Raw genomic sequence first — 22,489 nt, 5'->3', positions numbered from 1 at the left:
TTGAAAACCGAAAACCACCAACAGTTGCCAGGTTTGTGCGTCAAATTCCAGTTCAAATGAACTTGATATTGAGAGTACTTTAATGAGGAGTTGAATACCTCGTAGCTACAACAACAACAACAACAAGAACAGCTAACTATGCAGACAAATGAAGTGGACGGCGGTGAGGGGATGTAAGTGTGTTGTGTGGAAATCCTTCAACCTTCGCATATTATAAACCAGAACGCGTTTCACTGCGCATAAACAAGCAAATTATAAGAAGAAAATTGCGAGTATTTTTCCGAGTCCCCCCCATCACCCCCGCTTCCAACCCACCTCATAGCTGCTTGGCATAGCTAACAACATTCCAGGGGAAAAGTGTGCCGGAAAATATGTTATTAATTCAAATTAATATAATCCAATTTTTTGCTGTTGCCTCTTCCTCGTTTCTTGCTTTCTTTTTGCTCCGTATTTTGCTGCTAGCATGTTCGTTGCGGAAATGGAAACTACTTTCTCAGCCGCTGTCAGAGCTGTGCGCATTATGAAAAGATGTTTTTCACTCTGCACCCTGGAACACCCCCCACCACCCGTTGCACTCCTTTCTCCCTTTTTGCCTCAACTCTAGCCGTGCCGTGTGTGTGCTATGATGTATAGATATAGTCGTATCTAGGCGGACTTATCGTTGCTATGCTCGGGCTTAGTTTCTTTTTTGTTATTTATATATATTTTTTTTTGGGTGCAGTTGAGAGCGGGGTGAGTTAATAATGGGCAGATATGCCAGCAATGACAGTCCCTAATTTGTGCACATTTTTCACATTTTGCCATTAAATTTGTGCCTTTCGGTTTTAGGATTTATCATTTGGGTGCGCTTTTGACAAGGGAGTTAACATTCTTTATGTGCACCGCTCCATTTACAATATGTCAGAAGGCAGCTCAACGAAAATGTATCAACTTAATAGCATAAGTCATAAACTAAATTTACATAAGCCGTGCAGATTAGAATTGGCTCTTAAGGTCAAATATGTTATGATATAAATACCATAATCTGTTAGACTACATGAGGAACATCAATTTAATTAGCTTTCAGCTCAGTGCAGGATGATAAATTGCATTTGTCAAAACTTTACACTCTCGATGAATAGCAAATGGTATTTAGAAAGACTTCTACTTAGATTTCATACTGCTTCTTGAACAGATTGGCTGCCAAGTAAGGCAATGTTGCTCAGCACTTTGGGTAGGGTCGTTAAGTGGCAGCTACTTACCATAACTGCAGCATATTCGAAAGTGCAGCTGAACTCCTGGCTAGATAATTTGGAGCACCCGACATGAATTTGTGCTTTAAATGAAGTGAAAGTCGCAGTTTTATTTGTATTAAATATTTACGGCTAAGCATCAGAGGGAAAAGCAATTTCCAAAAACGTGGCTCTGCTTGCAAAGTGAAATTCAAGTCCAGAGAGGAGTTGTGAGGGGTTGTAATTGCGAGGGGAGTGGAAATTGTTTGGGGTACACTAGACGAAGTCGAGTAAGTGCTGCACTTGAAAGTGTTTTTGCATTGCTCCTCTCTCTCTCTTGCTGCAGTCATCAGATCCACTAAAGGAGTCGCGTGCGCTGCGATTCACCGCGCTTGAGTATTTCCTCGAGGCGTCGCCTTTCCTTAACTGTCAAAACCCTTTCCAGTTTTTCCAATGTTGAGTTGATTTCCCGCTTCGAGTGCAATGGCAGCCAGAGTGTCGTTATCGCAAAAGTTCTAGAACGAAATGGATGTTAATGGTGTGTTTACTCATCCAACAGTAAAGGTCTAAAAACAAGTTTAACGTGCTGTCAAAAATGATTTCAAATTCTATGGTTATAATTGGAAATCTCTGTCAAAGTTGAATTTAAATTGCATTATGTGTGAAATATTTGAAAAGAAGATAAGCTTATAGACTATTTGAATTGAAGTTGGACTACTTAAATATAAGATGCAGTTGATGTATATGTTAATAAGTTACAAGAATATAAGTCTGTCAAATCAGCTATCAAATCAAAATCCAAGATTTGACAAGAAGATAAACTTGTAGTATTTATTTTTATTTTAAGCAGTGTTTCCCAAATACAAGTTGAAGTTTATTTATATGTTAATTACTGAACAAGAAGATGAACAATTATAATAATAAGGCTTGACAAGAAGATAGACTTGACAATTTACCAGTTTGCTAGAGTTTCAATAATGAAAGCATTTAATATTTTTGTAAATGCGAAAAGTGCTTACAGTTTTAGCAAATGTAATGCAATTACAGTGCTTGTCAAATTGTACATTGAAAATGTTAAAAACTTTGAATTGCAAACTGCTAATTGAGTTTATTATTTTTTTTTGTTTTTTGTGTCGAGCTCACCTGTGAACGCGCATCGCGTCGATTGCGCAGCGTTGCATTTGCTCGTGCATTGCCATTTCCAAGCGGAAACGCTCGTTGTAGCGCCGGAATGCGGCCATATAGCGACTATGGCATATGTCGGCGCTGTGTTGAGCGGGGGGAGATGGGTGGTGGTTGGAAAAAATTGTAAAATGTATTAAATCAACAGGAAATTGCAATTTTCACACAATTTGATTCGATCTGGCAGAGTCGCCTGGCGGCGTCTGTCTGACGTTACTTACTACGTGGTCTCCTTCTCATCCAGTGGCGGTCTCTGCCCGAAGCCCACACGCCTGGCAAGGAGGACACGATACCATTGCTTTTGCAGTGCATTCATTGGCCGCTTGAAGGGATTGGAATTGGGATGTATTCTTGCATTGCCATTGCTTCCCTCCGTTGCCTGCTGCTGCTGTTTGGCTTTCAGGTCTTCCATTTTGCTACGCTTTACCGTTTACAAGTTTTCCGTATTAAGTTAGAGATTGCTTCCTTACCGTTGGGCATTTGCCAATGTACTGCCCCCTTGTGGCAATGTTGCTCCTCGCTATTGTTGTTGTTGCTCCTCTCGTTGCTGTTGTTGCTGTTGTTGTTGTTGCTATTGGCGCCGTGTTGTCAGCCAGCTGTATGACGAGTTTATCGAACCAACAAGATAAATGGGTTACGCCAAAACGAGTGACGAGAGGGTTGCTGACTGTTGCATATGCGAATGCATTTAGTATGTTTCTTCTGTCAAATTACTTGGCTTCGCAACTGGGCAGAGTTGGGTGGGATGTTCAATAAATGTTTACAGCTTTGCGATGGAGTGGGTGGTGGGTGGGTAAAGGCAAAGCTAAGCTCGCTCTTAGAGAATTTCATAAAGAATGCTGTGTATTTTAAAAATCATTATTTAGCGATGTTTTTTTTTAAATTAAATTATCGTTTTAACTAAGGATTAAATATCTTAAGCCATGTTGGTTGGGCAACTGCAAGTATAACCAGAAAAACTAGTTGTATATGTGACATTTTCTATCTAAACATTGCTCGTTTTAATAATAGCTTCTGCATAAATTTCATGTGTACAGGATATAAGCGAAAGGCCATTCTCTCAGCGAAATAAACTAATTTTTCAAAATATTCGATAAACCCTACTCAAACTCCCTAGCTAGAATAACAACTAAAACTGCTGCCTTTGGGGCTCGATTAGCTTTAATCACTTTCATATTTCATCGGCAAGGGTTAAGAACATAAAGGACACTTGTGTGTGTGTGTGTGAGTGTGAGTGTGAGTGGATGGGTCTTAGCTAAAAGTTTAACCCAGTCGAAAGTCACATACATATCAATGACTGACATTTGTTGCCTGGCAAAATAGGCCAAGCACAACCATATCCCTGCAGCATACACACACACAGCACAAAAGACTCGTAGGCGTTTGCTCAGGAGGAGGAGGAGGAGCAGGAGGAGGAGTCGCAGCTGTTGGTTCTCTGTCTGTTGTCTGTTGACTGGTTTGGGCTGGCATTTTGCCGAGTAGACAACAAATGGAACTATTGAACTGAGAGTGGCGCCTGTCGCAGTTTATGGCCGAAGCCCGAAAGCCAATCATAGAAATGTGCTCTAATTTAAAGTGGCATAAAACAAAAAAAAAAAACAGTAGCAAAAACAAAAACGCAGCAGATGCCAAGACAAGCAGCATATGACACGAATGGAAACTGTTTGCCAGAAATGCAGTTGGCTAAAATGATTTTCTTTTTATATATTTTATGTCTGTTTGAGTTGGAGTTTTGGACCTTTGGCTTGGGGTGTTCGGGTCGAGCCAATATCAACATTAGTTCCCCGTAATGTCATGAACTTTTGCAAGCGAAATGTTTTTGTATTTCTTTCGGTTGTTGTTGGCATTTTTTGTTGTGGTCTCAGCTGTTGGCAGCAGCGTCTTTGTCAGCGCTTATTGATGGCTGCTACAGCTAAATGTTTTTCAATTTATTTTATTTGGCAATTCTAGTGCTGTTGTTCTTTTACAAAATAAAAAGAAAACAATTTATTGATGCCTCATGTCCCTGGCCCTTATGGCCCTTGGCGCTTGCAGGGCAATTGTTTTGGCCTTTTGTGTGCTGCGTATCAGCAATTTGATTGATGTTGCAACAAATTTTGCAGCATAATTTTGGGCTGACTTTTAAAATCTCATGCGGGTCACGAGTGCGAGCGAGACGACTAGCTGCCACAAGCAGACACGTAGGCGCCGTTAGATTTGAAATGACGGCTCAAACCTACTACATGATAATATGGAACAATATAATAGCCACATTTCTCATTTTATTGATCAGAGCTGTTGGGCTCAATTGCTTCACAAAGCCAACAGAACAGATTTTAACAATAAATTTAATTTTAATTGTGCGTATCGTAAATGATTTTTTATAAGCTGTACATATTACAAATGACAGAAAGTTTACCTTTGCTACCCTTATTCTTACTGTTTTTATTTGTATTATTAATTTTGATAAATTTATGTGAAATTAAACAATTTTTTTGGCCTATTCGAATCCAAGTTATGAAAATTTAAATAACTAAATAAATTCAAGACCATTCTGCACTCCTACTGAATTTACTGATCAGATTTATAAAGATGTTAACTAAAAGTATGTTCTAAGTATGCGCGCTGCGTGCATCATGCAAACTCTAAGAAAAAAATGCCAGCTCAACATGCGATTAAATTATGACGTTGCCTAGGAATATGTTAAATGAAGCTTTCTGAAGCCAATAGCTGCAATTAAGTCAAAAGCAAACAGTTTAAAGCTTGACACTGTTTACACAGTCAAGACAGGCAATGACAAACTGCCAAATGAGTAAATGGATGAACGGCTAAGAGACAGTCAGAATGGCAACGTTGGGGGGAGGAGAGTGCAACTACATACGGCATGAGTAAATGCACAATGAGTTGATAATCCCAGAGGCAAACACACATCTGAAGGGACCGAGAGAGAGAGAGTGGGGGGAGTTGGGGATTTGGGTGGTTGGGATCATCAGACTATGCATATAAGTATGCAGAAAGCCATAAAGCAACAATAATAAACGCGCATCATCATCAGCGGTTTGGTTTGTTGCCGCTGTCAGCAGAAAAGTATGAAATATCATCTAAAATAGGAAATGCGTAAATGCGAAATCCTACGCAACGGAAACTGAACTCAGCTCAACGTTTCGCTGATTCCCAAACATACACACTGAGTGCATGAAAGTCAATTTTTCATTTAGATAACTTTGACATACGCAAACGTCATGGCTTGCTTTTGGCCCTGAGGCGTGGCTTGCGGGGTTGGTTTTGTCTCTCTTCGTGTGTGTGTGTGTGTGTTGTGTGTGTGTTGTGTGTGTTTGTGTAGCTGCACATAACGATTTAGATTGGAGTTCAGCTCAGTTCCTGACATGCTGCTACTGATGGCGCCAGCCGGGCACAAAGCGCCAAAATGCGGGCAACGTTTTGATAAATGAATATTTGGCGCTGTGGCACAAAGCGTTCGCAATCATGCATGTGTGTGTGTGTGTGCGTGTGTGTGGGGATATGCGTGTGTGTGTGTGTGGCTTAAATGAAATGTTAACAATTAAAAGCAGAAAGCGCAAATCCAACAAGCGACACGAAAAGACTATCAAAACACATAATAAGCCGGCAGAGTTGTTTACACGCGCGTTCCCCTTAATACGCGGCGTATGCGCAATATTACGATTATAAATTATGCCTTCGCTTGCTTTTGGGGTTGGTTTAGTGTAAACTAAGCCAAACATTAACAGCGTAGGTAAAGCGCTATAAAGCGCTGCACAAGTGGCAAAAAGGGATAAACCCAACAGCGACTTCAAGACGGGGATTTTCATTACTTTCCACGACCTTGTTGTTGTTGCTGCTATTGTCTTTGTTGTGTGGCAAATGAAAACAAGTTATTTTGTATTTGCGTAGTGCCTTGCACATTGTTATAATCATAAAAAGTATTAAAAAGTAACAAGACGGGACACAGAGACAAACTGAGCGAACTGTAAAAGGCGGCTGCCGGGGAGTGCTCAGATACAACAATGATGGGCGGACAGGTGGGTCGCGTTTGCCATTTGAAGTTGATTGCCCATTTTTTCTTTTTTTTTTTCTGAAGCTATACTTGTTTACCTACTTGAGCTGCGACGTGGAGTGCCAGCTAAGAGTAACATGGAAAGGTCGGGTGGGTCGGGCAGAACCCCAAAGCATATTGTATGAGAATCTGGTCGCGGCTTATGTATAAAATTTGCGCTTGCGTTAGCGTGAAATGATGTTCAGGTAATAAAGCGAGATGTGTGGTTGGCCAAGACCACTTCACAGATGCGCTATATGGGGATGGTATTGAAGCACAGCGTACTTTAAATATAGCATAAGTTATAGACAAAATGGCAAGCAACAATTTTAATGGTGAAAACTATGAAATAAGATGAAAGTTGGATATTTTTGATACATTGAGAAATAAAATAATTGAGCGAAAATGTATATTTAAAAGCTAAGAATCGGGACTAAAGGGTCTTTTATATAAAATACTATATTTCTAAAAAAAATATATAAAAGATACAAAAATATAAGGAAAGATATGTTAAATGTTGTATTTTTTCATATTTTATTTTATTTTATTTCAATTCAAGAAAAAATGTATATGAAACAGTTCTAAATTTCTCTACCCTTCAATTTTGTAGTTATCAGTTTATGGTACGTTTCAACCTGGTTTTCCGGAACTAATATGCCACCTGCCTTAGAAAGTAGCGCACTACAATCATATTTCACGCTTTGGTTCATCCAAAACAGGCAACGAAAGCGGCAAAGTAGCCATATACATGGATACCGTGAGTAATATTTTATGGGCATTCCATAACGCCAGCTTCGCATAACGAGTGAGTCCTGAAGATTGTAAATTTTAATGAAATCTTCTTTAAGATACAATCGAGCTTGGGGCTTCAACTTAAACTGTGGCCTTTATGATGAAGGTAGAGAGCCGAACAGCAAACAACAGCTGCAACAGTTCGCATCATATTTTAGTTTTTTATTAAAGCTCTCCTGCTCAAAACTTAAGCTTCAATATGGCAACCGTAAATGTGCACAACCACAAACATACACCATCACACACTCACACCTTGCTTGTGGCACGTGTTGTTGTGTTTTCCCTTTCCATTTCGATGGCGGCTGCTGGACGCAGGTGTTGACTACAGCGTGGGAGAGAGCCAACAAAGATGCCAGACCGACTTGGAAGCCATTTAAGAGTATCAGCAGAAGCAGCAGCAGCAGAAGCAGCAACTCCAGACGACCAGCATTCTGTTGAATGTTGGAACATTTTTTGGTTCGTTTTGTCTGGGCACCTTGAAAATCCTTAGACATTTGCGGGTCGCACAGTTTATTTCATTTTATTCCTTTCGAATAGGAGCAAGGAACTGTAGCCGCGGCTGCTCCTCTCGATGCATACCTTTTTGGCACTTTGTTGAATTTATCGCATAAGCTTTTCGCATACTTCCGGGTAATTGGCAACACCATGTTCTACACCATTGTATGTGTGTGTTTGTGTGTGTATTTGTGTGTATTTATGTGTTTTTGTGCGTGTGCTTGTGTATGCGTTGCGCATTTAAAGGCGTTAAGGTGCAAATTTATTTCTACGAAACCTTTTCTACCAACGTCCGTCGTAATGAGCACTTTTGTGTACGTTATATTTCTCGACCCTGACATATGGCCAGAAAAACCCCCCCCTCGAACACCAAGTCCCATGCCGGCTAACCTGGCATTCCGGACGGTACAACGGGACTTCGGTTCTTGGGACTGTCTGGAGCGTGTAGGCACAGGCTCGTTAAAGTCGTCTGGAGTGCCTTTCAGGCATTTTTGCACTTGTGGTTTCATGTTATTGTTCAAAATTGTTAAGCACATTTAAGCCTGATTTAGTTGCATATTTATTGTATTTACTGGCGGCGCCGCCTCGACTTTTCCTCCTCCTTATCCATGCTCCATTTTAATGAGTTATGTAAACTGTTTGGGTCTGGGCACTTTATGGGCTCGGTGCGAGCTTAATGTGAACTGTTGAAAGCGCCCCTTAAGATGTGGGCAAGAATCTATTTATTACTACAGAAAAAAGTTGAGTGGTTTTGGGGTATTCTCAAGTAAGGTCATTGCTCTTGAGTAATAGAACTGTTTACTCATAAATATATATATATATATATATATATATATTTACATGAGATGAACTTGTGTTGTACATTAATATAAATATTTTTGTTACTCCTCTTTCAAATATCAAATTATATATAAGTTCTACATATCTATTCTGAGATTTTTTATTGACTATTGTCACAACAATAACTGAAATATTAGCAAAAGTAGCTCTCAAACATTATTTTGCACCTCGAATACATATATAGAATTCCAAGTGTTTTCATGAGTCATAAAAAATAATTATGCATATTTTTTTAGGGTTCACAAAACACAGAAAACATTCAAGAAAATCATTGCAATTTAATGTTCTCATGTTTTATTCCACTGCCATTTCTGGCGCTATAAAAACATTGACAAAACTAACTCCAGCAACTACTTTCGACTACACCTTTTCTTGTAGCAGTCACAGCCGAAGGACAAAGGGATGGAATCGAAAAAACATGTCTCTTATCGTAATCTTTTCCAGACAGCTGCGTTGACTTCCGTTTATATCACAGTTCGTTTACAAAGGCTGCAACCCCGTCCCCATTTGTGGGTCGACCCTTTTCCAATGATGATGGAAACCCCAATGCCGCATTGCTTTATGGCCATAAATATTTCATTATGAATTTCTTTTTTTTTTTCTGTTTCTTACTTTTCATTTTTCTGGCAACGCATTTCGGCGTGGTATCTACATTTTGCCTACGAAAACTTGGTCGAAATAAATAATAAAAAATGCAAGCCGTTGACGCTTCAATGAACCTTTACCGAGCAGCCAACGGAAATTTTTGTTTTTACGCATCAAAATGTGCACCACGGTAGGGTTAAGAATAGCTAAGTATCGATGTTTGGAGTTGGGGTACTCGCTGCTCTCGGGACTCTGTGTTCGTGACATCTGCAGGTCGCATTAATAATTAAATCAAGCAATAAAAATTCAGCACGAGTGACAGCCAAGCCCCAAACCTTTAACTGAAAAAGCACAGCCAAATAGCAAATTGGAATTCCTAGGTAAAATGTGCTCCGCTTTCTGGATGCCCTATGTCAAATTGCAGGTTGTTGTGAAAACCACTTAAGTTGTAATGACACTTCTTATTAGTTTTGACTTGGATTAATATTGCAAAAGGGCAAACATTACTTTCGAAAAGATTTCTAATCATTAGACCTGAAAATTCGACTTGAAAATTCTTATACTGATTTAAATTGTAGGGAATATAAATATATACAGCCCTCTATATTTAGCTAGTTAAAGATGTAGTTCTTTTACAAATATCTATACCCTTTCAATGAGATTTTCAAGCACAATTGAATTTTATCTCCAATTCTTATATTCTGATTTCACAGAAGATATTTTCCTAGAGTATAAAATACACAAATCATCATCCAAACAGTATTCTATGCAAATGTTCAATTGACATTTTCATTGTTTTTTCAGCGCAATATACACAGATAATTAAATATGTATATATGTATATTCTTTTCGATATTTATTTGCACACGAATTGCTAAATTCATAATAAATTAACATTGTCTTGGGGAAAATTGAAAATACCGCTTGCAACAACATTCTTACGCACGAATAATTCCATAATGAAAAGCGCTGCGTCATTGCTAGGGCCCAAGGACCCCAAAAAGACAGATTCCTGGTTTTCAAAGCAGAACGAGAAGGAGAATTATAAAAGCGGTGGCTGCTGCTCCTGCTGCTGATGCTGCTGGCAACATTATTGTTAATATTTTGCTCAGTGCCTCGCAAATGCGATTAAAATTGTTAGAGAAAATTACGGCTAGAGATTTTCGCGCATTGTTGTTGGTCTCATTATATGTATGTAAGTAAGTATAAATATATATATTTATATATGTATAAAATCTTGTTTAATCTAATAAAAATAGTTTTGCGCTGCTCATAAATTCGCAGATAGAAATTCCAGCTGCGTAAAGGAAATTACAACAAAATTAAGAAAGTTCTTGGCAAAACAAACGACCGCTCGCAGTGCGTGCAACTTCAAGTTGAATCAATAAAAGCCGCATGGGGCTCGCTCTCTTAACTTCTACTCAAACACACAACCCTCACACACACACACACACAAACACACTCATGTTTTTTTTTTCTTCCTCATGTATAAACTTCAGAGTTATTGTTGTTATCATGCAACCCCGTTGCGCTTTGTTATAAACTTGCTGAAATTTTTATGAAAAACATTCTCATCCGTGCTTGAGCCCACTCCTCTTCCAATTTATAAGCCCCGACCTTTGGGTTGCGCCCTTTGACGCTGTTACCATATCTTGTTACTGCCGCCAAGGCGTTTGTAAATATTTTAATTGAAATTACAATTTGGCTGGCTTTGCAGTTTAGTACTTCCCAGAGTCTTAGCTGCTTGTACTCATCGTGGCTTTTACCTTTTAGTTCTTGTGTCCTCCTTTCATGTCTTGGGCGGGATCATGACTTTGGCAAGTTGCCAAAATGTTGTTGTGGATATCCATGAGGCTAAAAAACCACAAAAATATAAAATTACAACATTTAATTTGTTTATTCCTAAGTATAAATTGAAATACGAAATTATTATGAAGAAAAAGGCTTGAATGCCAATCTTGTCCGCATTTTAATTGACTGAGTTTTCTCAAAGCTAGGTCATTGGAAGGTTATGAATCATTTACTAATTTTGAAATAAATTTCGCCAAAGAGAAAATGAACTGCCAGATTTCATATTTATAGTATCTCAATTTCAAATTAGTTTGTATCTCTTCTTTTTTGCTTTAAAAATTGTATATGCAGAATAAATGTAGAGGAGTATTTACAATCAGAAAGTCAGTTTGACTTGGATAACAGTTGACTTATGACAAAGAGACTCAGCTAGGAGTTGGAGTTCGGTGAGGGTTATATGTTCTGCTTTGTTTGCGACATTTTCTACAGTTATCTAGTGTTTATCATCTTGGACACAGTGTGGCACAGAGTGTGTTGCATGTCCGTTTTCTTCGTTCAACTCTCTGTCACATTTGTGATGCACAAGTTGAGGCCACAACCCGAAAGCGACTTCTGCATTGAGTTTCAATGACATAGACCGGAAACTTGTTCAAAGCAATTAGATAACGGGCTTTGCTGATTTTAAAGTTTCACCCACTCTCTTTTCGAGTGTGTGTGTGTGTGTGTGTGTGTGTTTGACAAAAATGGGGTTGAGGGGATGGGGTTAGTTCGTAAGAATCAGTTTGGCTTTGTGTGTGCGATATCAAGCAAAGAGTTGGCAGAACGTTTAATCAGCGTAAACTTTGGTCACTAACTGAAGCTGAAGAAGTTGTAAAGTCGCCAGCAGATGCAGTTGACCAAGAGATACCTATGTGTGTGTTTGAGTGTGTGTGTATGTGTACCGAAATCTCGTTAAAGACCATAACAAAACGTAAAGTTCTATTTAGCTTGAATAATATTTGGGCAAGCGTTAACGGAAATGGCCACTAACTTGAGTGTTTTCCTGGCCGAGCTAAAACAAAGAAAAATATTTAAGCACTTAAGTGCGGCAAAGGACCGTCTCGAAGATGGAACCGCTACGGTCCCGTTTGGTACGGTTCGGCCTGGCCCACTTCAGAGTTGGAGGCTCTTGGTGTGTGCGTGCGTCCACTCAGAAATTAGTTGTAAGATGAATGGGCCAAAGTCGGAAAGTTTTGCAGCTTTTACTTGGGATTTAGTGGCGGCGACGGCTGTAACTGGCTGCTGGACTTAACTGAACTGAACCAATCTGCCCTCCACCTCCCTGGCTGACAGTCAGGGCTAACTGAACGTCTTTGACTCTACATCATGCTCTTTAGTCTTTATTTAAAGCAAAAACTTTTTTAATGAATGCTCTTAGTTTGTGCACATATTTTTAATGCATAGTTCATTAAAAAGCCACTTTCCTTTTGGCTCTATTTGATTTTTATTTCTCTCTTTTCTGCCTTAGCGACTTTTTAGTTCAGATTTATGCACGCAAAGTGGTTTAAGTGTAAATCTTATTCTATTAGTTGCAAGCAGGCTCAAAATGGACTTGAAAATTGGTTTCGCAAGTAGCTTACACATGCTGAGAAAGCTGAGTTGAAATTCTCTTGCAATGCTCTTAGTAATTAATTTGCCATCTTGCTTCAGTCTCAAGATATAAATATGCAATAATTTGCTTGCCTTGATTAAAGCCTTTAAGCAAAATATATATGCAGTTTTTATCTCTAAAATCTACATTGACTATTGACTTCTTGACAATAGATATGCTGAGAATATACATGTTACTATTATTATTATTTTTTAATTCTCTATTCAGCAAAAGGTTTATTTTGAGATATAAAAATAAATAGTTCATTTAGAGATAGATTGCAAGAGATAGATAGAAAAGGTATATATAGAAAAGAGAGAGAGATACTGGCTACAACTAGTTTGCACATTTGAACACCCTCAAAATAGTAATAATAATCATATTTTTAACACAAAATATCGAAAAGTAATCACCAAAGCTTTTAAAAACATTTGTCATCAACTTTTATAGCGTTAACGTATTGTTTTCAGATGAGGAATAACAGAATACGATTTTTCAACTCTTGTCAAATTGCATTCTCGCTGTTGGCTCTGCAGACAGAAAAAACACAAAAAAGAGCAAACCTATCCAAAATTTTTGCAGCTGTATTTTTACCATTTCTCCGCTGTTATTGTTTTCCTTTTATTTTGAACTGTTTATAGTCATATCACGTAGTATCAACGTAAAGCTGATACGCCGTGTATAATGGGATTTGTTTATTGGTATCATTTGCGCCAACTTTTTTTTCTTCTCTTTTTTTTTTTTGTGTGTGTTTCTTTGGTGTCTACAACAATGCTTCAACCCTCTTTGGTGTTTGACGATCTCCTCACTTCCCCCCTGTGAACGTATCCATTTGCGCAAGCGACCCCCATGACTGCAGTTCCCAGTTCCCGCCGCCGTCCCGCCCGACAAAAGTTTCGTATTGCGTTTTTAGAGTGCACAACGGTACATAAGTAGCTAAAGTGGCCCGAAAAACGTACGCGTCGCTAATCCTGGGCAGCCCAAGCGCCATCAGCTGACAGCTGGATACGAATCGGAGTGTGGGGATTGGGGTTTTGCGTTTGGGTTTGGGTTTGGGTTTGGCTTTTTTGGGTGTTGGTATCCAGGTGCGGGCACGTGATGCTCGAACGCAATATTGACACTTTCAACGACTTGACGCGCCAAAAGTCATAAAGGGAGTCAAAAAGTTTCAACGCCTCCGATTGCACTGCAGGACCTGGTTGGTTGGCTGGCTGACTGGCTGGCTGGCTGGCTGGCTGGTTTGGCTGGCTGGCTGGTTTGGCTGCCTGGCTGCATAAAAGTAAATCCATGGATTTTTGTGTAGCCACTTAAACTTTTTCGCACCCACTGTGAAACCTTTGCCAGTCTTTAAGTGCTTGGGGGCTTCTTCTTTTACACTGGACGTCTGCGCAAGGACGGCTTAAGGGAAAGGTTGAAGGGCAGCTGTATGGGTAAGAAAGGGATGGGGAGGGAGGTGTGTGCGTGTGCCGAGCATTATTTTCATTGTCGCATTTTTCATCATCACTGCTGCCTGAAGTTTTTATGGCTCTCACTCTTTCCCTCTCGCTCTTTCTCTTTCTCTCTGCGCCGCTTCTGTTTGGCATTGGCTTTGCCTGCACCTGTGTGTCGCTTAGGACCGGAAGCTGCACATCAGCGCTGCCATGTGCGTGGGTGGGGATGTTGGAGGGGTTGGTTAGGTCTGGTTAGGAGTCATGCTGGCTGCTTTCTAGTCTCGCCGTTGTCTTTCCTGGCAATTGCCACTGTTTCATTCTACGGAAAAGGGGGACGCATTGCAACGTTGCCTTCATTGTCTGTGTACTGTCTTTTTTTTTTTTTCTTTTTCATTTGGTGGTTGTGAGACCAAATCTCTTTTGAATTATTACTGTAATTACCGTTGAGTTTCGGCTGTGGCCCGGCATCATCGCAGTTACTATGTCTGCTCCTCCTTAGGAACACTTTGGAGCTGTTGTGACACCGCTGATGACTGTGTTGATCCGACGATTATGATTTTATTACGCTTTCGTGTAGTTGTGCTTTGTTTTCTTAATTTTGTGGCACTTCTTGTGCCACACAGTGCGAGCCTGTGGCGTGAGTTATGGCACTCGATTTCGGTCCCAAAAACATTTCAGTCTTCATGTATTTCTAGTGTTGTTCTTCTTGTTCTGGCCCAACAATCAAATCTAATCGCTTGCAATGAAGCTTCTCCACAATGTTTCTGTAGGTTTCTCCACTGGATTTTCATAGTGATAAACGATGTTGGCAAACTGTCGCGTTGAGCGGCGCGTTTAATTGTAATTGTGCCTCCGGGTGGTGGAATCCAGGAATAATACCTATGTATTGCACTGTATGCTAAGCTATTTTTCTTCACAGCTTCTGTTTACGGGGCTTTTTTTTGTTTTTATTTTTGCTTAATGGTCAGCTAATCAAAATTGATGCATTTGTGCATTTGGAGTGGGTCTTTTGTGTTTTTGCTTGATACTTAATGGGGACCCATAAGTGTTATCAATGAGCACAATTTGTGGACTGTGATTATTTTGTAAAGATTGCCAGTTTTTTAAGAATATTAAGAAATTTAGGCACAAAAATCGAAAAGTGCCTGACTGAAAGGATACCCTGTACACAGCTCTTAAGTATATCTTATTAGTGAAAACACTGGTTTTATATTTATTATGCTTTTGTACTCAAATGTCAACATTTAGGCTAGATCATCTCGATTAATAATGCTGTTTTAATCTTATTAATATTGTATTTATTGACATTTTCTGTAAAAGTTACATTCCCCAAAAGGAGTTTTCAAATTAAATCAGCTGTTGGCCAAAGCTCAATTTAAGCGTGTCTCACGCTTGTTTCTTTAAATGTCATGCTGTTAATCCTAGTAGAAATCCCACACAAAAGCCACACACACCGCTATCGCTACTACCCCTGCCCGTTATCCTTACCGCACTACCCCGCTTAGCACACATTTAACTCTTGCTAGCTTCGCTCGACTGTTAAGTAGAATGTAAACCGCGTCGCACATTCCACAATCCAAACAACAACTACGACAAACACTACCAGAACATCAGACAGACAGACAGACAGATAGACAGACATTGTCGAGTGCAGCCATGTGCCTCATATGGTGTCTATGGTTTAGGGTGTGCGGCAGGGGGATGTAGTATTAGGGGGGAGGGCAACGAATTTCGACACATGTTGCCGCAATAAAAATGTCAACACACACATAAAACATCTTCTAAAATGGCATTTGCACAGCGGCGTAAAATTCCAGCAGCCGAAAAATTTGAAGCATAATAAATGGCGTAATGCCTGGGCGACCAATTGCCACACACACACACAGCCAGTCGACACATATACATACATAAAGACTTACATACATACATATATGTACACACACACACACACTAACAGCGAGAACGTGCTTAAAGTTCTCGGCGCAGCCATACGCACATTGTTGGCCATTAAACACGCATTCCTTGTCCATATATAAATTTATAGACCAGAAGAAACACAAGACGACCAAAAGAGCGAAAGTTTGAGCAAAGGAAAGTGTTGGCTGAGCGTGGTACAGGCTCTATCGGAAGGAGGTGGACGAGTGAATGGGAGGACATGTCTGCTGCAGGCGAATGAAAATGCGAGTAAAGAGAATGGTGAATGTGTCGCGCAGAGTCGCGCGAGACGCTTTCACTTTCACTCCGTCCAGACAGCAAATGCCCAAAAGTCGCATTCGGTTTAAGTTTTGTCTGTCGAATTACCGAACCCCATCCCCCATCCCCCATTCCCACGACCCATTCCCTGTGCCGGCTCCATGACCCTGTGTGTGAGCTGAATTTAAAAAAAAAAAAAAAATGTGCGCTTTTAGACGTGCGTGCCTTTAATGAGATAATCTGCGCTCTCAGTACTCATTTTATGTAATTGAAGGTTCACTTACCGTATCCCCCCTCTGCTTCTCGACCACCCGCTGATTACAAGTGCTGAGCTGTGCTGCGGGGCAACTGACTACGGGTGGGGGTAATGATAGTGCCCCAGCCCGTACGTGCGTACAGCGTGCCCAGAGTCGTAACTGATGGGTGCCCTGCATTTTGGTTTGGGGCTCTGCGCCACATGCAGCAACAACGGCAGCAGCATCCACAAGAGTCTCGGCATGGTAATCTGCAATAAATGAGGCATGTTGGAAGATTTATTTGATTGCTTTATTTAATATTTTAGAAGAGGCAGATGTTTCGCTACCGATAAAACGCTCAGCTACCATGGTCTTATAATAATGTACAGACTACCAGAGAAGGACCCGTCGCAAAAAAAGGGGGGAAGTTGACGTTGTTGACGTTGAATTATGACAGACGTAATGAAATTTTTAAGGGCACCAAAATGGCAGAAAGGTAAGTGGGTTTTTTTTTGGATTGTGACAGTTGGCGATTGTCAAAGTGTTGACATAAATGGAATGTCTAGGCACATAAGGCGAAAAAACAAAAGGTAATTTACATTTTTGTAATGTGAAGAGTGGAAGGAATATGATATATTGCATTTCATATCCAATTTGATAGGTTTCTTGTTATAAATGCGTTCCTAACACTGCGACAAGCAAATGTTTTTGATTTATATCACTTTGTTATGGTTATCCCCTTCTCGCTATTCTGGCACATGAGTAAAACTTAAATAATACGTTTGGCAACATGTTAGCAAACAAATAGAATATTCAAACTTTTGCTTGACTCTTGTTTCATCATAAAATCTGTATGAACTCCGCTCAGCACTTCATTCAAGTAATTGCACATCTTACTCCCAAATATTAAATGAACATCTATGTGCACCATACGCCCTGTAGTTCGAACGGTTAACCTTCGCATCTACTGCAACGACTACTCTTCAATGTGGCTTAACTCTATCAGCACAACAGAGAGAGGGAGAGATAGAGAGAGAGAGATAGAGATAGAGATAGAGATAGAGAGAGAGAGAGCTTCCCACATCAATTAAGTTTATAGACCGTTTGTTCTCTGGGCAACACGCATACGCAACGTAGACCCGACCCGAAATAGCCACACACACACACACACACACATCTATCAGGCATCATCTATCTATATGTATATGCAACATAAACGTGCAGCAACTAACAACTAAATTTCATTAAGCCGCATCGCACAAATTGAACTACAACAGTCGGCGGCAACGGTGGTGGTGGCACAACCAGCAACAAACAACAACCAACAAGCAGCAACCAACAACAATGATAAAGGGGGCCATGCAGAAAATTTAAGTGCCCCGGCGGCGGCCAGAGTGGAGTCGCCCACGGCACCACCAAACGAACCAATTTCGTAGCGGGCAGCCATGTGCCCAAAAAAAAAAAAAAAAAAGAAGTGGCAACAAGAGTAACACAGCAGCAGCAGCAGCAGTAAGTCGTGCATGAAGTGCAGGACGAAGGACACGACAGCACAAAAATCAGGCAACGGAGCATGACAAGCAAAACGCAACGTAGCGCATCCTGTGCCGCCATTTGCCACCACCAGCAAAATGTTGCTGCCACAAGCCAACAGATCGCCGGCTGCTGCTCCTGCTGCTGCTGGCCAACTTCAAAATGTACTCTCGCTGTCTCTATCTCTCTCTCTCTCTCTCTCTCTCTCTCTCTTTTTCATTATGGCTGACTGAGTCGCACGCTCGTGTGATAATAAAATGAAAAGTTTGAGCCAAAGCCATGGAGCAAAGCGGACCAAGGCTATCGCCCAGCCAGGCAGGGCAACCCGGCCAACAGAGGCGACCAGGCTAACAGGCGACCAACGGTGCACCGCATGTCTGGCATATTTAATTTATTTATTTTATGCAAATTTCGGATAATGTATCTGCGGCCGCAGGACACAAAACAACAACAACAACAACAACAATAACATCAAGGGGTTTCCTCCAAGGTGGCGCATCATCAACTTCTACCAACAGCAGCAGCAGCAACAGCATCAGAAGCAGCAGCGCAGCATCATCCAAAAAATTCTAATGAAAGCAATTGTTACCAAACCGCGTACAAAATTATGCTGCATGCTGCCACACCCACACTACTCAACACAACGCCCATTTACCCTTACCTCCCAACTGACTACCTATCCAAGCACACAGGCAACGGCTGGTTGCGGTTGCCAGCGCGATATTTAGCATTACACGGTTCATTGTCTAAAGTGGCGCTCGGGGAGGCGCCTCCAACACCACCCCCATCCCCACCCAACTTCCCAAACTCTCCACACACACACACCCCCATATATATTGTATTTATTCAAAAGTTTGAAGCCGCCTGCTTGCACTAACTACTAATGTGCGGTTGTCTGTCTGTGTGTGTGTGTGTGTGTTGCTTTGGTGGGCGTGGTATTCGTGAGCAAGTTGTATCTAACGCCATTTGCTTTTTATTGTTAAACTGCTGAAAAGTTTTACCATAATTTTAGCTAGCTTTCAGCTGTTTTTTTTGCTGTTGCCTTTTTAGTGGCTCGTATTTTTTGTTGAACTGCAATATCTGAACTCGAACATATAAAAGTCGAATCTTTCATATCCTTTGAGGGCTATATTAAGTTTCTTGAGCTCTCAAGATATATAGTTTTTACAATATGTTGTTACTCAAAAGTTAAGCATAGTCTACATAGAATTTGAATAAACTTTCATATATAAGATATTAATATTTCATAAAATAAAATTTTGTTTTAAAATCCGGCTTTGTTTTTATTCTAGTTTGAAAAGCAAGTGCTACTTTATTTCTCTCAGTGCTCTCGTTCATAATTTAATATTTTCGTCGTGACTTGATGTACCGTAAAATGCATACACCCACTGCTATATTGCGTTATGTTTGAAAAGGATTCCACATTGAGTTTAACAAAATATTACGTATACGCGCTGTGAGAATTTTTACTAATTAAAATGGTTTTTCCGCTGACGTTTGCTGGGCCCACGCAAACGTTGCCTGTATTCCCACACAGATTTGCAAATCCGGAATAAATGGAAAATGTACAATAAAAACACAGAGAAAACCAACAAAAATATATATTTCTTCAGCTCATAAATAAGTCGGGGGTGCACCAAAAGCCTTGCCACATGTGACTGAGCGCGCAATAAATTAGCATTAAAAATGACTTGGGGCGTGGATAACGTTTTTTTTTTTTTGTGTAATTTTTTTAAGCTGCACCTTTTGGGGCTCTTTAGCAACTATCACGTGCAGCTAATAAATTCAGATTGGGGGTCATTTAAAAGGATTGGGAATCGAGAGGCTGACGGAAAAGTGATTAACTCCGGACGAGCGGTCGTACAACCCTTTCTAAAATTGAATGGGGTCCTTTCGGCTCTGTCGTTTGTGCAATTGTTTGTGAAACATTTGTGACTTCAACCCTGGTCTGGCTTTCTTTTCTCTGTATTTTTTTTTTGTTATTTGTTTTGAGTGTGAGGCTTTGAAACGTCGCTTGCAGTCCATTTACCTGCACAATTGACTGATTTTCTAAGCGCCGACATTCGTTGGCAACCTTTTTTTTTATTTGTTTGGTTTTCGGCCACATAAAAAAAAGAGTTTAAAATGCTCCTATTAAATTGTATGCAGATGCACAAAGAATGAGAATTTCAATTATTTTTCTTGTATTTAAATCGCCAAATTCGCATTTTTAAGTGTTAAAATTGGATTACTAAGAGTATATTCTATAGCTAGCTTATACTGTTTCATAAATTAATTACATTTATAAATATTCAGTGGACTCAATATGCACTACAATTATTTTAAACTAAATCTCTGTTATTTTCAAACAAACTCCTCCACAAAAGGAGTCTAGCAAAAAGTTTTCCAGCTGCAAAATAGTATTTTATTTTCGCAACATCGTAAATATTCACTAGCTCTGCGACAACACAAAAATTACATTTCTCGTGCTCATTTTTTTTTTTGTGGCCTTCTCTTTTTTATTGTGTGTATTTTTGTTGTTGTTGAGCTGCTATCAGAGTTAATATAAAGAGCGCATTTCCGGCTTTCCCTGGCTGTTTGCTGAGCGCATATTTATGCGCATGTTGGTCCGAGGCAGGCAATTTGCTGCTTTACAATAAGTGCCAGGACATAAAAATAATAATTATGCTTGTACCTTTTATGATTATGGTGTGAAAACAACAATTGCTCGTACGCTGCTTGCTACTGCGTGTCATGTTTTTTGGCAAAGGACAACGAGAGCGACAACGACAGCGACAACACACCCACACAAAGGGATACACTCTAGTGCAGATTTACGAGCCATGTAGGTGGGGAAAATTATTAAAACAAAATGCTCGAAAAATAAAAATAGAAGATTGTTGCCCAACGGCTTTTTAATACCCTGTGCTCTGACCTAAATTAACTATTAACTATTTTTGTTCTGTTTTTTGTGCAATTCATTTGTGTTATTTATCTGTTCATTGCTGGCGGTTTTTGGAGTACTATTAAGTTATTCGTCTATTCATTGACAAGAAGTTGTAAATCTTTATATACTAGTCACAAATCACTTGAATTTATATTCAAAATCTGAAACCAGTAATCGGCAAATATAGATCAAGATATTTACTTTTTTTGGGGCTATAAATAATTCTTTCTGCCTGTTACATAGTTTTGTGCAATTTCAGTAAGCCCTTTCTCACCCATGTTCAAAGAGTGTTTAGGACTTAAAAAGGATTATATGTTATGTGTGAGAATACATACACAATTCCGGGATACAGGGTATAGTAATTGTCAGGCATTAACCGCAACAAGAACAACTCAATGTTATTGCTGTCCAGTGGAGTGGGGGAATTGGTGTGGGATGGATGCTATGAGGCAGGCACCTTGGCCTTAACATTAAGCTTAGCGTGGCTTTCAGCACAATAAACAAAAAGTAATTTTCACAAATTTGCCAACTTGTAAGCCACGCCGAAAGTGGGCGAGAAACGCGGTCGAAACCATTGAAATTTATGTGGCGTGCAGTTGCCGCGTCTCATCGCCCTGCCCCTCCTATCCGCCACGTACCACGGCTTGTTTCTATTTGCTGAGAGTGGACGCAGGTGTTTTGTGGTGCTTGTCGTTAGCTACAAGCCAGACGACGCTGGTTCTTAATACCGGATACACAAAGTTTTGTTAAAAGGAAACTGTCGCGACGCCATTTATTATGGTCGTCTGAAGGGTCGTTGTCGCCCCACAGATATCGCTAATGTGTGTGTTTTCGAGGGTCCTTAAAGCGAATCGCTTTCGCATATCTCTGCGCACATATGTATATCCGCATATCCATCCTGTGTCCTTATCATGCGCGCCTAATTCAATCAGCCGTGGCAAATTAAAGTTCCATCTTTCGGCCAAATCAAGCAGTGAAGCGTTTGAATGCCATCAGAAAAATTACATGAATTGCGACCCTTCATCAGGGTCAAAGTTTGATTTCAGACTTATGACTCAGTGACACAGGCTTACACGAATTTTCCAGCTAAAGAATTATTCTAAAACTATATATGAAGGCACTTTTAATTTGGTTTCTTTGATTTTTTTGATGACGCTTGTTGCACTGTTGCCCAAGCTTTTAAGCGGTCAATTATGATATTATGGTAAATCACTGTGATGCAGCCTTGAAATTGTATTAAGGTCTTTGATGTTCTTATGACTTTCTTCAGATCTTGATTACCTAAGAATAGCTTCTCTCTTTCGAAAGAGCTTTATGCAACTAATTTGTTCATGTTATTCTGATTTAAAAGCTTTATTAATCATTGTCCAATTATAAATGGTAAAGCAAACATTTCATTTCTTGATTCTTGTCTATCTGCTTGTCCATCAACTTAATCTCAAGATTAATTCAAGCAAGTGTCATTGGGCCTTAAGCATATGTGCATAAATCACGTGCCCCAAAAAGGGCTGGCCCAAAAGCAGCAGCAGGACAATCGAAATTGCTAAACGCTACAGGGACAATTCAAGCATGTAAATTAAAGCGCACCAAAAAAAGAAGAATAGAAGCAAATCGA

The 22,489-nt window shown here is 40.0% G+C and overlaps 1 protein-coding gene across 1 annotated transcript; it reads right to left on the bottom strand.

Moving 5' to 3' along the window:
- Positions 1-1,464: 1,464 nt before the first annotated feature.
- LOC6562805 lies at positions 1,465-2,805 on the bottom strand. Its single transcript, XM_001988845.2, has 3 exons — positions 2,615-2,805; positions 2,355-2,477; positions 1,465-1,726 (listed from the first exon to the last, which is right to left on the bottom strand). Exons 1-3 carry the CDS (start codon positions 2,803-2,805, stop codon positions 1,570-1,572), a joined length of 471 nt encoding a protein of 156 aa, XP_001988881.1. The 3' UTR covers positions 1,465-1,569.
- Positions 2,806-22,489: the final 19,684 nt, after the last annotated feature.

This window comes from Drosophila grimshawi, unplaced genomic scaffold (genome assembly GCF_018153295.1).
Source record: "Drosophila grimshawi isolate 15287-2541.00 unplaced genomic scaffold, ASM1815329v1 contig_1377, whole genome shotgun sequence".
Classification (NCBI taxonomy): Eukaryota; Metazoa; Arthropoda; class Insecta; order Diptera; family Drosophilidae; genus Drosophila; species Drosophila grimshawi.
This window is presented reverse-complemented; position numbering and strand designations above follow the sequence as displayed.

Excerpts from the sequence above, each read along its gene's own strand:
- LOC6562805 (XM_001988845.2), bottom strand. The coding sequence starts at position 2,805 with ATGGAAGACCTGAAAGCCAAACAGCAGCAGCAGGCAACGGAGGGAAGC. Across the intron at positions 2,478-2,614 it reads GATGAGAAGGAGACCACGTA|CGCCGACATATGCCATAGTC; the intron begins GTAAGTAACGTC and ends CGCTCAACACAG. Across the intron at positions 1,727-2,354 it reads GACGCGATGCGCGTTCACAG|AACTTTTGCGATAACGACAC; the intron begins GTGAGCTCGACA and ends ATTTCGTTCTAG.